The sequence below is a fragment of the Lagopus muta genome, chromosome 7 (genome assembly GCF_023343835.1).
Source record: "Lagopus muta isolate bLagMut1 chromosome 7, bLagMut1 primary, whole genome shotgun sequence".
Taxonomy (NCBI): Eukaryota; Metazoa; Chordata; class Aves; order Galliformes; family Phasianidae; genus Lagopus; species Lagopus muta.
In genome coordinates, this window is record NC_064439.1 from 23,719,828 (window position 1) to 23,732,127 (window position 12,300).

Sequence of the window (12,300 nt, forward strand, 5' to 3'; positions counted from 1 at the left end):
ATAAATTCTATGAAAAAGAAACATCCTAAAGGAGTTGTTCTGCGATAAGTGTGGTAGTGATACTATTTTTATTATCGTTGGGCTGTCAAACTCCTACATTGCAGAATATAAAAAGAACATAAAATGTTGTGTTTAGTTAGTTGGTTTTTTAGATAGAAGGAGATCACATACTTGTGCTCATGGGTCCATGGCTAGTCACTGATCAGCAAAAGTGAGCTTTAGCAAGTTCACTGTTTTTTTTTCTCATGATTGCTGTGGGAAGAGCTGAAATGGCAGGAGTTCCATTTCATTGAGAAATGGTGAGGAATTTTGCTGCTTTGTCTTCTGAGCATGACTTTTTCATATAGGAGCATGATTAAATTTCTTCAGTTCTGCTTGCTTTGTGCAACTTCATTTGACAAGGCAGTTGAGGTGATCTCTGTGGGCCATCTCTAGTTGGTGTAGGGATGGCTTCAGCTGTGCTGTGACCATGGGACAGAAAATTGGATTTGGACTCCTTTGCCACCCATCAGCTGCAGATTACTTACACCAAGTCTGGCAGGCTGAAAGTGATGGGTTAAATGGCTTCTGTGTCACTGATCCTCAGGAATCAGAATTCCCTCATCCTCTCAGAAGAACCTGAAGGAGGCAGAGAAGGTGCTCCTCTCCAGGGTGGTCAAATGTTCCTTCTGTCAAGGCAGGGACCTGCAGCCCTGGTTCATGGCTGCTGCTATGGGGTAAGCAGTACAGGCCTGCACCTATGCGAGCGCAGTAGATTGAAATCTCTACAGAAGTTGTTGCTGGAAACTAGCCCATCCATCTTCCCCAGTATCTCATGGCCAGCATGAGTGCTTTTCACAGCAAATCCTCGTTACCCAAAGTGCTCCAGCACGGCCCAGCTGCATGTGAGTGAGAACAAAGTAATACAAAAGCTTGGATGGAGTTTATACCTGCTATGTGCTCCTGCCAAGCTCTGCAGAGTACTACCACAGGAGCAAAACCTCCAGCTACTAAATATATTATTTGCCCACCACAAAGTTAATGTATCTGGTAGTTTCATTTGCTTTAAGATGTTTCTCAAAAAAGCCTTCTGCCCCCCAGCCACTTGCCTGTGAGTAACAAGTGTGAAAGGAAGCTTTGCAATCTTTAATTCTTCAAAGTAGTGCTTTTGACAGTGGTTAGATGAAAAGCATACATTAAAGATGAAAGAGGAGCCATAAGCAGATCTTTGAGGAGAAGAGAGAAGCGTGCGCAGTGTAGAGGTGATGCAAAGTATGCATTGCCTAAGGTTGCCTATTGCTTTTTTTGTTCCTCATGGGGATCTTCTGTATGTTTTCTTTTTTGACCTGAGGTTACTTGTCAGTAGGGCTGATGTTAGTAGAAGTAGGATGCATGTCCTTTAGAGTGTTAATATCTCAGGAGTCTTGTTTTCTTGCTTTTTCCACAATGATTCATGAGTCCTTTCCACACTGAACTTTCTACCTGAATGAAAACTTGGCCAAACAGTATCCACAGAGCAATGTACAGAGTTCCTCTGTGTGCATGGTTTACTGTCCTGTGGTATTGTGGGTTAATTCTGAGGGTTTAATCTTTGTCAGCCTCCTTAGGAGAAATCCACAAATACAGCAGTGCTTTTAACCAAAGCCACTGTAAATCTGAGGTCACGTTGTAAAGTCACCAAATTGCAAGTGATGTGAATGACTGACCTTCATTTGCTTCCTCTAGAAGATTTGGGGGCACTCTTTGCGTTGAAGAATCACAGAAACCGTGTCTGTGTTATTCATTTGGTGTGTGTTTTAGCTGCCATATAGATTTCACAGGGTGTTTTGGATACTTTGAGCTGTTATTTTGACTCCATAGGTTCTTGCAGCCTGTTCCCTCTTTAGCTGTTAACAGTTTATGTAGAAAGGATAAGAAATCAGTAGAGGACTAAAGACAAATGTATTAACTAAGATACTACTTTCAATTTTTTTTTCAAATTTTCTTAGTGGAAGTGGTTGGATTTCAAGTTAAATATTCATTTTAACCAAGATATTCAAGCTAAGCAGATAACTATTGTCTAGTTTGTCCGTCATAAAAGCACCTTCTGCTCCAAAGTTCAAGAAAGAGTTTCAGCAATCATTTTTGAAGGAAAGCATACATACCACGTGATTTCTGCAAAGGGAGAAATAAGCAGCCACTGCTGAGTTTAAAAAGGGGTTTGCTGTAATGTTTATCTTCTGTGTGTGTAAATCTTCTGTGTTGTTTTTCTTACTATATATTCACTGAAGCTCAACCAAGGTTAACTTTTGTCATTTACATTGATTAAAATAAGATTTCCCCATGTGTATTTTCAAGTTCTGAGACTGTTAATTTTTTATTGCTTTCTTCACCATCTTCTTAAAAATGAGAAGAATGCACCCAGTGAAACTGTGTACTTACAGATGTGTACATGTATGCATATCTAATCCTGAGCAGATACACAGACTGTTCTGGATGGATGGAAAGTGGAATAAGGATCAGTAGCAATTAAAAATAATAATGTACATTCTCCCGTGTACAAATGTATCCTAGATGGTGCCACATGTGCCCAGGCAGCAAGAACTACTCTTCCTACTATAGGGCATGCAGAAAAACTAAAGCGAAAACTTGCAGATCTTGGGTAAGCATTCGTTACTTAAAATACTAATTTTATATAAAGAATTAAGAATAAAATTTCAAGGACATTTTCTAATATTTTCCAATGTTGTTGTAGGGCTCCCTTGCGAAGGAGTTCAAACAAGGGCAAGAAGCGGAAAGAGAAAGAAGCTATTAGGGTGACCTGTGGCATTAGGTATGGTAAAAGATTGAGGATGCAAGAAATGGCAGAGCAGAAATGCTGAGAAAATGTAATACTCCTAAAACTTGAACTCTGCCAGTCCCACTGCTTTCATAGAAATAAATTTTAAGCCCTGAGGCAACCCGTTGAGCTTACAAACTTAGATTTCTTAACTAACGAATGGCTAACCGATAATCTAAAAATACTTGGAGATTTTCATCACTACTGCTATCACATCTACTGATCAGATTTGCGGAAATAGTTCATTAGAGCTGGCCTACAAGATGCATACACACAGATAAACACTAAGTTATTAATAGCCTTGATTCAGAAACCTTGACACAATTCCACATATTTTGGAGGAAAAGTCCCAAGAGCAGGGTTGAGCAGCAGATATTCCCCGCAGCTTCACTGTGCCCACTTCAGGAATGCTTTCAGAAGGTTTTGTTTCCAAAGATGAACATCATAAGTTGAAAGCAGATAGAAGAAATACAGACTGCATTGGTCATGTCATCAACTCAGGCAAGGAATTTTGAATTATCTGTGAGATTTGATGAGACCATCAGCATCTGGCCTCTGAATAAATAAATGAGCATTCAAAATGGCAGGAAACAGTCTTTTCTACAGAGGATGGTGTGGATTTTTAATGAAGGTCTCCTTGTGTTAGTGATGAATCTGACATAATCCCATCCAGAGGGGCCATATGTGGCTCCAGGTATGAGGGGCAAGCATTCAGGTAAACATCAGGAGTGCTAAGCAAACGTAATATATTCTGAAAGTCCTAAGGTTCTAGCAACTCTAATTTTTTCTAACATAAAATAATACAATAGAAAGCACATACGATAAAAGAGCTTGCTAAAGAAAGCAAAGTTCACATGCTGTTCCAAAAATATATGCATTTGAAAAACTGAGTAGCAGCTTGGAGAGTTTTGCTGACAGTCTGACACTTGTCCCAGGGACAAGTCTCTTCAAAATCACAGAAACAGAAGAAATGTTAGACTTCTGATATACCCCTTCAGGCATACTGTACTGAACTGCAAGTTTCCTGTTCTAACACAGCATACACTCACATTCTGCACCTATCTGGCAGGATCTTTGGTGATCTTATAGCAGTCAGCATCTCTGTGCTGGTGTCAGAACAAACTGTAACAGTCATTCTCTGCTTGCAGTGTGTCCTACAGTTAATGTTCATTGCTGTATTTCTGTACTGGAAGAGGGATTTGTTAACCAAACTCTGTGCACCTGTGCTTAGCTGTAAGGCAGCCAGTACCCTTAGCAAGGTATTAACACCAGGTGGCATTTAACTACCAGACAGGTTGGGAAGAAGGAAGGTATGCTTCTTTATAAGAAGCAGCCTCTATAGAAGTTATGTTCCTCATACCAGCATAAGATGATCAGTTGCTTATGAGACCCTCTGATAAATCAGCTATTTGCACTGTTTGTCACTGAATACTTCTGAGTTTGGATACGGTTGCTAAAAACAAAGTTGAGTACTATGAAACTCAAAATTCATGAGCATCTGTAATCCTTGCTGTGCTTCTGTAAACTGAAATGTTGTTGTTTCGGTGTAACTTTTTAAACACCAGTTGTCACTTCCTTTGTTAGTAACTCCAAAGAATTTGCCTGAGAAAAATCTGAGGATGTTTTCTTTACAGTCCAAAGCTGTATAAGCTCTTTGAAAGAAGGAAGATGATGATCAAAAGACAGCATCCTGTTATAATTATTTTTGTCTATTAGTGCATTAGAGATTGATGTAGAATTAATCACGCTGTCAGATCTATGTTGCAAGTGTTATTTTACCTTGTTAAAAAAAAAAAAAACACCACCAAGAAACAACTGAAGATGTGTAGAAGAAAATCTCGAATTATTTCTGAAGACTATCACTGATGTTAAACCTATAAACAAATTCCCCCCATTTAAGTAGAAAGCATATATTCTTACATTCCTTAGCCTGGAGCTATAGGTGATTTGGACAATGTCTTTCTTTCTGTCTTCTTTCAAGCAATATTGGAGCACAAGGAGGGAGCACAGGACTGTATCAGACACATCTTCATTTAAGAAGCCAAAGGGAGAGAGGATTCTGGTTCTGTCTTGCTGTCTGGGGGCTCTCTGGCAGCCTCCATTTCATCCATGCAGAAAAGTAGCTTCCCAATGCACAGAGCTAGTGATTATATCCATAATGATTTAGAACCTGACCATAAGTTAGAAGCTGAGGGAAGATTTATATACTGTTACTATGAAAAGGCGAGCTGATAATATCAAAAGTTTATTTCATTTTTTTCTATAGATGTATTTTTAATATTTAATTAAACAAACAAAAAAACAACAACAGGATGTCTCTCAGTATTTAGCTGTTGTAACAAAGACACATCTATGTGGGTGTGTGTAGACACACCTGGTTCCTTCTGCCTGTGCTCCAAATCCAAACCAGACCCAGGAAAGCAGAGCCTGCCTGGGTCAGTGCTGAGTCTGATCATGCTGAGATACCAAGCCCCAGTGGTACCAGCAGTGTGTGGCTTCTTGACTGGAGCTGGTTCACACCAAAACACAGGGACACAGGCATTTTGTGCAGGCATCTGTCTCCATTTGCTGCATGCGTGTTATCTGAATAACTGAAGTTAGAAAACAAATCAAAAGAACACACTTTTTCCTTTTGTTACAAGAGAGATCTCAAGACTGCTGTTACCAGCTGCATGCCACTGTGGTGATTAGTCACAGTTACATGGAATGTCGTATTTTTTTTTACAATTAACTACCTCTGTAGCATTTTTTTGTATTTTATGCTCTAACACAAATTCCTTTCTCTTACGCAGGACCACCAGAGAGATGCTGCAGAAATCAGCCAACAGTAAATCTTTAACAGAACGATCCTCCTCTCTCCCACACTGTGTACCATTCACATGGTATGGAGAGGGTGGCAAAGGATCCAATTCTTCTAGCAACCTGCCATCACCTACCAGCTCAACAGAACCTTCCTCTGAAAACATAAGCCCAGCTAAAAAAGGGTCAAAGGTAGAAAATAAGAACTACCTTATTCCCACTGTGTTGAGTGGCATAATTGGCTCCATGTTTCTGGAAGAAGAACGGGCCAATATGTTAACACTACAATAAACAGTGCATGGTGTTCATTGTACGGTAAAAGCTCATCTGAACAGAGCATCTCCATCATTGTACCATTCCACATTCTACCTTTCTATTCTGTCTTTCTCTTAATGTACATTAATTCAGTAAACTAACCGTGCTGTGCTGTACTGTAACAAACACAAATGGTGCCAGTGGAAGTTAGCATTTGGATCCACTGAACAAATGCTAGATTTGTGTATTCAGTTATAGATACGTTCTGCATTCTTCAGGACTGATTGCAGGAATACCTACATGTTCTTAACGTATTCAGATGAGATGTTTGCAAGTGAAGAAATGCTGTATGCCGTCAGTCATTTGCCTTTTTCTCCCCCAGTACTGAAATCTGCTCGTCATGCATGCATGGATGTTGGATTTAATTCTATATATGAAGATGCTCAAACTGTAAACAGGAACTACTGCAGTTTAATACAGCTGTGTGATTCCTTTCTGTGTGCATGAATGTTTCAGCATGATAACTCATTATATAACCCTTAGTTTTAGTACTGGCTTTTTCTTGTGTATTTTCACTTCTGGAAAGTATTTCTCTGCCTTTATCCTTTCTTGGATCCTCCATAACTTGTAACAGTTTACTTTTTGCATTGTCTGGTAAGAAGAAACCAGTTGAGATATAGTTCTCAACTTTATATACAGGAATTTGAATCAGCTGATCAGCTGCTCAGTTTCTTTTTATAAGAAAGATGAGGGTTAGATGTGTAAATCCTGTTTATGCTGTTAAACCAACACTGAGTAAAAATAATTTTGAAATGGGAAAAAGCATCGCTTCTTACAATTACTGTTAAGCTGTGAAAATTGTTTTGTTCTGTGTTCCTTTGTCCTGCTCTCCCATTATTGGTATCATCAGTAGGCTTTAGCTATCTTGTGTGTTTCCCTTAGACAGTGAAAAAAGCTAAAATTAATCATAAATGTGAAACTTACACAAAAGAGAGGTAAAATAAAAATCAGAATAGTTGAGTGGAAGAAGGTGTTCTTCACAGAGCAGGAGTTGGAGCTGTTGAACACCTGGCCTGAGGATGCCGTCGGGGCTCAAAGTGTTCAAATTTTCTTGTCTTCTGTAAGGAGATGAGAAAAGCAGGACATTTATTCTGAAAGTAGGTGTGAGAAAACTGAACAGCAGAGCTTTTTGATTGTTTCTTGTCCTCTCTTAAGTTTGCAAGCTCTTAAATTTCCAGTGCCTGTGCAGTTGGAATTCCAGCACACCTCATGAGGACCATCACTTGGTATTTTTAGAAGGCCTGTTGTTATCAGATAAAATACATCAGATTTTGGAGGGGGGGATAAAAAAATAATTTATGTTATTGTTCTTTTTGGTTTTGATGTTTGGATCCATTTTTTAAAATTGAATGACAGAGATGGATCAGGTTTGTTATTTATGTAGATGATAGAGGAAAAATTAGAGGTCTCAAAAGAGTTAACAAAGGTCACTGCATCATCAGCTGTCTATTCAATTGAAATGAAACTTCATGGTGACTTGTTTTAGGTTTTAGTTGTTGTGGTTCACAAATCCAACTTTCCCACTCTAAAATGTTAATTTTTGTATTCTTCTAATGATCACTTTGCTGCATTCCTGGAAAAAGGCACACAATCTTGCTATTGTTTGCTACAAGATGTGATGTTTGTTATTAATTTCTTAGGCAAAAAATGATCTTTGTTTTATGGTTATTACTTCAGCAATTAACATTCAGCATCCAAATGTATCTTTTGCTTTCAACTTGATTTTTTCAAGAAATATAGGCAAAGAGGGAGGAATCAGAACTGGGTTCACAAGATATTCTCCCTGCTGTTTTAATGGCAGTTTTCACTTCCCTCTGCTAATTAATCCTCTGGCCTACTCTTTCTACTACTGCTATGCTTGTCCTGACGATATGAAGGACAGCAGCATGTTACTGATTAACCAGCGGAAGCAATAACTTATCTCCACGATGATACCCAATTCCCTAAGTGCAAGTCTATGAACTGCTTTCAGACCACTTTGCTACTCACTGAGGCATTAAGCTGGCAGAGCAGTCTCTTGTACAGAGTGGTAAAGCATATAGCGTGTTCTATTCATCATTAGCAGTGCAAAAGCAGTGCTTCCTCATGTGTATTTTGACTGATTCGGTAAGCAATCACTTCTGAACTGTGCCAACCTGGAAGACAGAAAAGCAGTTTCCCTTTTAGATGCACATTTGAGATCATTTGTTTATTCTAAATCATCTTTTTTCCCTACAGAATTTCACGTTCAATGATGACTTCAGTCCCAGCAGCACAAGTTCAGCTGATCTGAGTGGTTTAGGAGCAGAACCCAAAACCCCAGGTTTCTCACACTCCTTAGCACTGTCGTCAGATGAGGTATGTTGCTGGAATTGTTTAAGGTGGGAAATGATTGTCTTCTTTCTCCTACAGCATTTCCCTTGATAATTACTCAAGCAGTGAAGGGATGGTTTTAGGCATATAAAGGGAGAAGAAAAGGAATTAATCTTGGTTTCAATATCTCAATTTTTCTTGTTCATGCAGTAATTATTTTAAACAATTGGCCTGTGGCCTATGGTATTATTGTAGGATCGTTGTGCAGTATTGTTAAATGCAGCTGGTTTCTTTAGAGCTGCTCTGTCCTCACACATTTCAATACACTGCTCCTGCGTTCTGTATGTGTACGTGTGGACCTAACTATACACTAAAGTAAACATAATTGAGACAGTTTTCAGATGATAAAGATGCAGTGTAATTGGATAAACATAGTTAAAATGTAAAGCACCTGCATCTAGACTATTTTTACCGTGATATATTAAAATAATAATGACCTGTACATGCAGTTATTGTGTATTCTGTACCTCAGTGTGTATATAGTGATTAGAGTGTGTATGTGTCAATCCAGTTTGCATTCTTTGTGCTTGCTTTGCACATACACAGTGGATTTTGAGTTTGATTCTTCAACTAGATGGCTTTTGACCTGTGAAAATGTGAAAAAGCGTTTCTGACCCTATAAATTGGTGACAGAATTGAGTGGAATGTAATATATTGAATGCACGTTTTTAAGATACTTGTTGTTTGGCTTGAGTCAGTGAAACTGCCCAGTTTGACAGCTCACTGTACATCCTGTGGACTCAGGAAACCCATGCATTTGTCCTCTTACAAACGCTGAGTAAGAACTTTGTGATTTTCACTTAAGGTTTGAGCCAAGGCTTTTTTTAGAGAGGAGGAACTTCAAGAATCTGTGGCTTCCTTTCTTTTCAATGACAAGCTTGTGTTATTACTGCTGTCATGTTTTGCACAGGTTTAAAGAATGAGAGCCGTTCTGTACCAACCCCGTTTGCCAAAATGGAAGTCTGCAAGGCCAGTCATTCTGTAGCACTTACCACAGATTAGAAAGGGTAAACATTTAGAAGAATCATAGGAGAGTAGTAGGTAGGAGACTGCATATACTGTGAATTACTGAAAACAATAAAGAGATCATTTATACTTTGTTTAGTATTAAATCTACCTTGATAATACTTTTCATGCTTTTATAATTTTCCTTCCCATTTTATCAAATATTTTATTGCAACAGTACCCTGTTCCCACTGAAACTTACCAGAACTAGTAGTTGGAAAATGCTTTCATTTGGCTTGTTTCTATTTGGATGCTTCTAAAATGCCATGTTTGAACTGGTCTGTAAAAATGAACAGGCTTTCTCTGTACCATGTATTGTACCAAGTTGTGCCCTGGCATGGTGAGGCTGCTGCTTGGACGTGATGTAGGGCATTGCTGCAGGTGCTCTCTTGCTCATGGTTCTTGGGCAGACTTCACATAATTAATTGAAGCAGAATGAGAGGAAAGGGTAGGGAGGGAACCCAGGTCCTGTGGTCTGTTGTCCTCTAAGTAGTTTTTGCTCTTGCAATTGGAGCCATCAGGCAAGGTCCCACTGGTTCCAGTGTGTCAAGACTATCAACTCATGGGGCTTCATTGGCACAATCTCTGGCATAGCTGCCAAATCGTGTGTGTGCTGAGCTTTCAACATAACCTCTCTGCTTCTGGAAGTAATTTTTTTTCAAAGAAATCTCTGTTTTTTGAGTAGCCTTATCTGTTTTGCAAATCTTGGTGCTACCCTTACCCAAACTTTTACATGCTGTTACATGTTCTGTATTTTGTTTCTATAATGCTTTTCTTTCCCATTTCTTTGTTGCTCCCTCACTCAGAGCCTGGATATGATTGATGATGAGGTGAGATACCAGTGTGCTGTTGTGGTGAATTGTGTGACCATCGCGTGGCAGTGTACTGTCTCATTTGCAGATTTGCTCTTCTTGTTTCCCTGTGTTGTGTGGCAAATGCCCTTGTTTGAGCACAACACACAGATGTCATTGGCTCCGCCTGCCTTGTCTTCAGCTCCCCTCTCTTTCCAAGGCCATGGCAAATTGCAGCTTTTGTGGTATGTTAGAAGGGGGAGGAGGGCCCGTGCCAGAGCACACCCACCAGGCCAAGCATCAGCTGCACTGAGGCTCTGCTGGCTGCCAGAAAAAGCTGTGCTTAAACTGTCATTTCCCCATCCCTGAGAAATGGATGGCCAGAGGCTGAAAGAACTCCCAGCATCATCTAACCCAGTGGTAAAGCTGTTCAAACAGGAGACAGCTGCAGCAGCCTGTAGCAGCTGCTGTGCCGGCTGAAGTTTCCACAGAGTGGCTTTTGTTTCAGACCCCACCAGCTTTCCCTTGGGTGGAAAGAAGTGGCAGAGAGGACACTCAGGGCTGAAGCAGCTGAAGGCCCACCTGCCCCTGCTGGTGCTGTTTGTGCTCTTCTCCTGGGCAGCACAATATGTGGAGAGCAGGGCGGAGGCTGTGGGATTGCTGTGTGTGCCTTACTGTTCCTGTGTCATTTCATAGTCTTCTGTAGGCAGCATTGGTCTCGCTGGCTGTTTGGTGTCACCACTTTGAACTTCAGAATGGTTTTTGTGAGGCTTTTTTTTTCCCCTAAATTTCTTGTTTTGCAGCTTAAACACACAATAAAGATGAATGAGTGTGCCTGGGAAGTGGATTGCAGAATACTCTGCATCCATTAGAAACCTTGTAACTTGAAGGATAAAGATCTTGTGAGGGAGTGGGAGCTGTACTTGCTTAGATCTGTGCCACCTGGCCATTTCAACCCCTTTGGATTAAAATGAATGCCAGTTCCTTTCTCCTGTTTATCGGTAGGAAAAGTTTAGGTACCTTGCATCAATTCTTAGATACCTGGTTAGATACAGGTGCAACACAGTGCAGATAATTTGTTGTTACAGTAGGATAAGGGTAGTAGGGGACCTGTGTTCTGACGCTGGTGGTTTGTGCAGAAAAATGCTACTGCTGGTCAGTGTTGCCCTTTTCATAACAAGGCGGCACATTTTTGTCACAGATCCTCGATGACGGACAGTCTCCAAAACACAGTCAGTGCCAGAACCGGGCTGTGCAAGAGTGGACTGTGCAGCAGGTTTCCCACTGGTTAATGAGCCTGAACCTTGAACAGTACGTTTCTGAATTCAGCGCCCAAAACATTAATGGGGAGCATCTCCTTCAGCTGGATGGGAGTAAGCTTAAGGTAACTGACTGAGCGGAATGCAAAGTTAACTGTATTTATTGTCACTTGAGATCGAGGAATTAAGAATTCTGTCAGAAAGCAGAGGGCTTCTGTGTGTGGAATCATGATAGACTTGAGCAATATGCATAGAGTAGAAAGCCACAGCAGCATTCAGAGAAATTCTCATGTGCACTTAGGTTCGGCAGCTTCAGAAACAGAGGGAATTGGCTTTGTGAGAACTCTGGGTAGGTATAGTGTACCAGTGTTTCCTGCATAAATCATAAGGGACCATATGTAAATGGTATTTGCGTGCACATAGTTCTCGTCCAGCTCTGTTTTACAACAGGGCAATGCATAGAAGATTGTAAATAAAAATGCATCTGAAGTAGCAACTGTAAAATGTGGTACTGGAGAGTCAAAAGCTGGACACCAATTGTACTATGTTGGAATTAAATACAGTTCTGATGTATAAGAATGCATTGGTTCATGCAGTGAAAATATGAGCTCAGTTTTATAAAAAATAAATATAGGAAGGCGTTGGGGGAGGCTCAGCATATCTGAAAGTCAAAATTCAGTGTTTCCTCCCTGAAACATCACCCAAAAAAGTTGGAAGACAGCAAGGGAACTTTTGACTAAGGAACAGCAGTGAGAATTGGGAAGTCTTGTTCTTTGTAGACTTAGATGACCTCAGGCAAATAGTTTAATATTTCCTTTCCTTCTTGCCTCAGTGAAATGAATATAGTAGAACTTTGGTTGCAGAGAAATCTCCTTTAATATTCTATAAGTGGAAGGATGGAAACTTTTTCAGAAGTATAAAATGCTATTAAAATTTGACTTTGGTAGTCAATATCACAAATTCGTTCAGTTGTGATCATCTT

The 12,300-nt window shown here is 40.0% G+C and overlaps 1 protein-coding gene across 5 annotated transcripts in view; it reads left to right on the plus strand.

The window, feature by feature from the left end:
- The window catches only part of PPP1R9A (protein phosphatase 1 regulatory subunit 9A), a 133,112-nt gene that overhangs the window by 115,041 nt on the left and 5,771 nt on the right, over window positions 1-12,300 (plus strand). For 2 of the 5 annotated variants that reach the window (XM_048950577.1, XM_048950576.1), the window contains exons 14-19: window positions 2,533-2,620; window positions 2,714-2,791; window positions 5,590-5,788; window positions 8,129-8,248; window positions 10,075-10,098; window positions 11,261-11,443. In XM_048950577.1, coding sequence (XP_048806534.1) covers window positions 2,533-2,620; window positions 2,714-2,791; window positions 5,590-5,788; window positions 8,129-8,248; window positions 10,075-10,098; window positions 11,261-11,443 — 692 coding nt within the window. The remainder of the gene's footprint in view (window positions 1-2,532; window positions 2,621-2,713; window positions 2,792-5,589; window positions 5,789-8,128; window positions 8,249-10,074; window positions 10,099-11,260; window positions 11,444-12,300) is intronic. The other 3 variants (XM_048950578.1, XM_048950579.1, XM_048950580.1) reach the window with 3 other exon arrangements.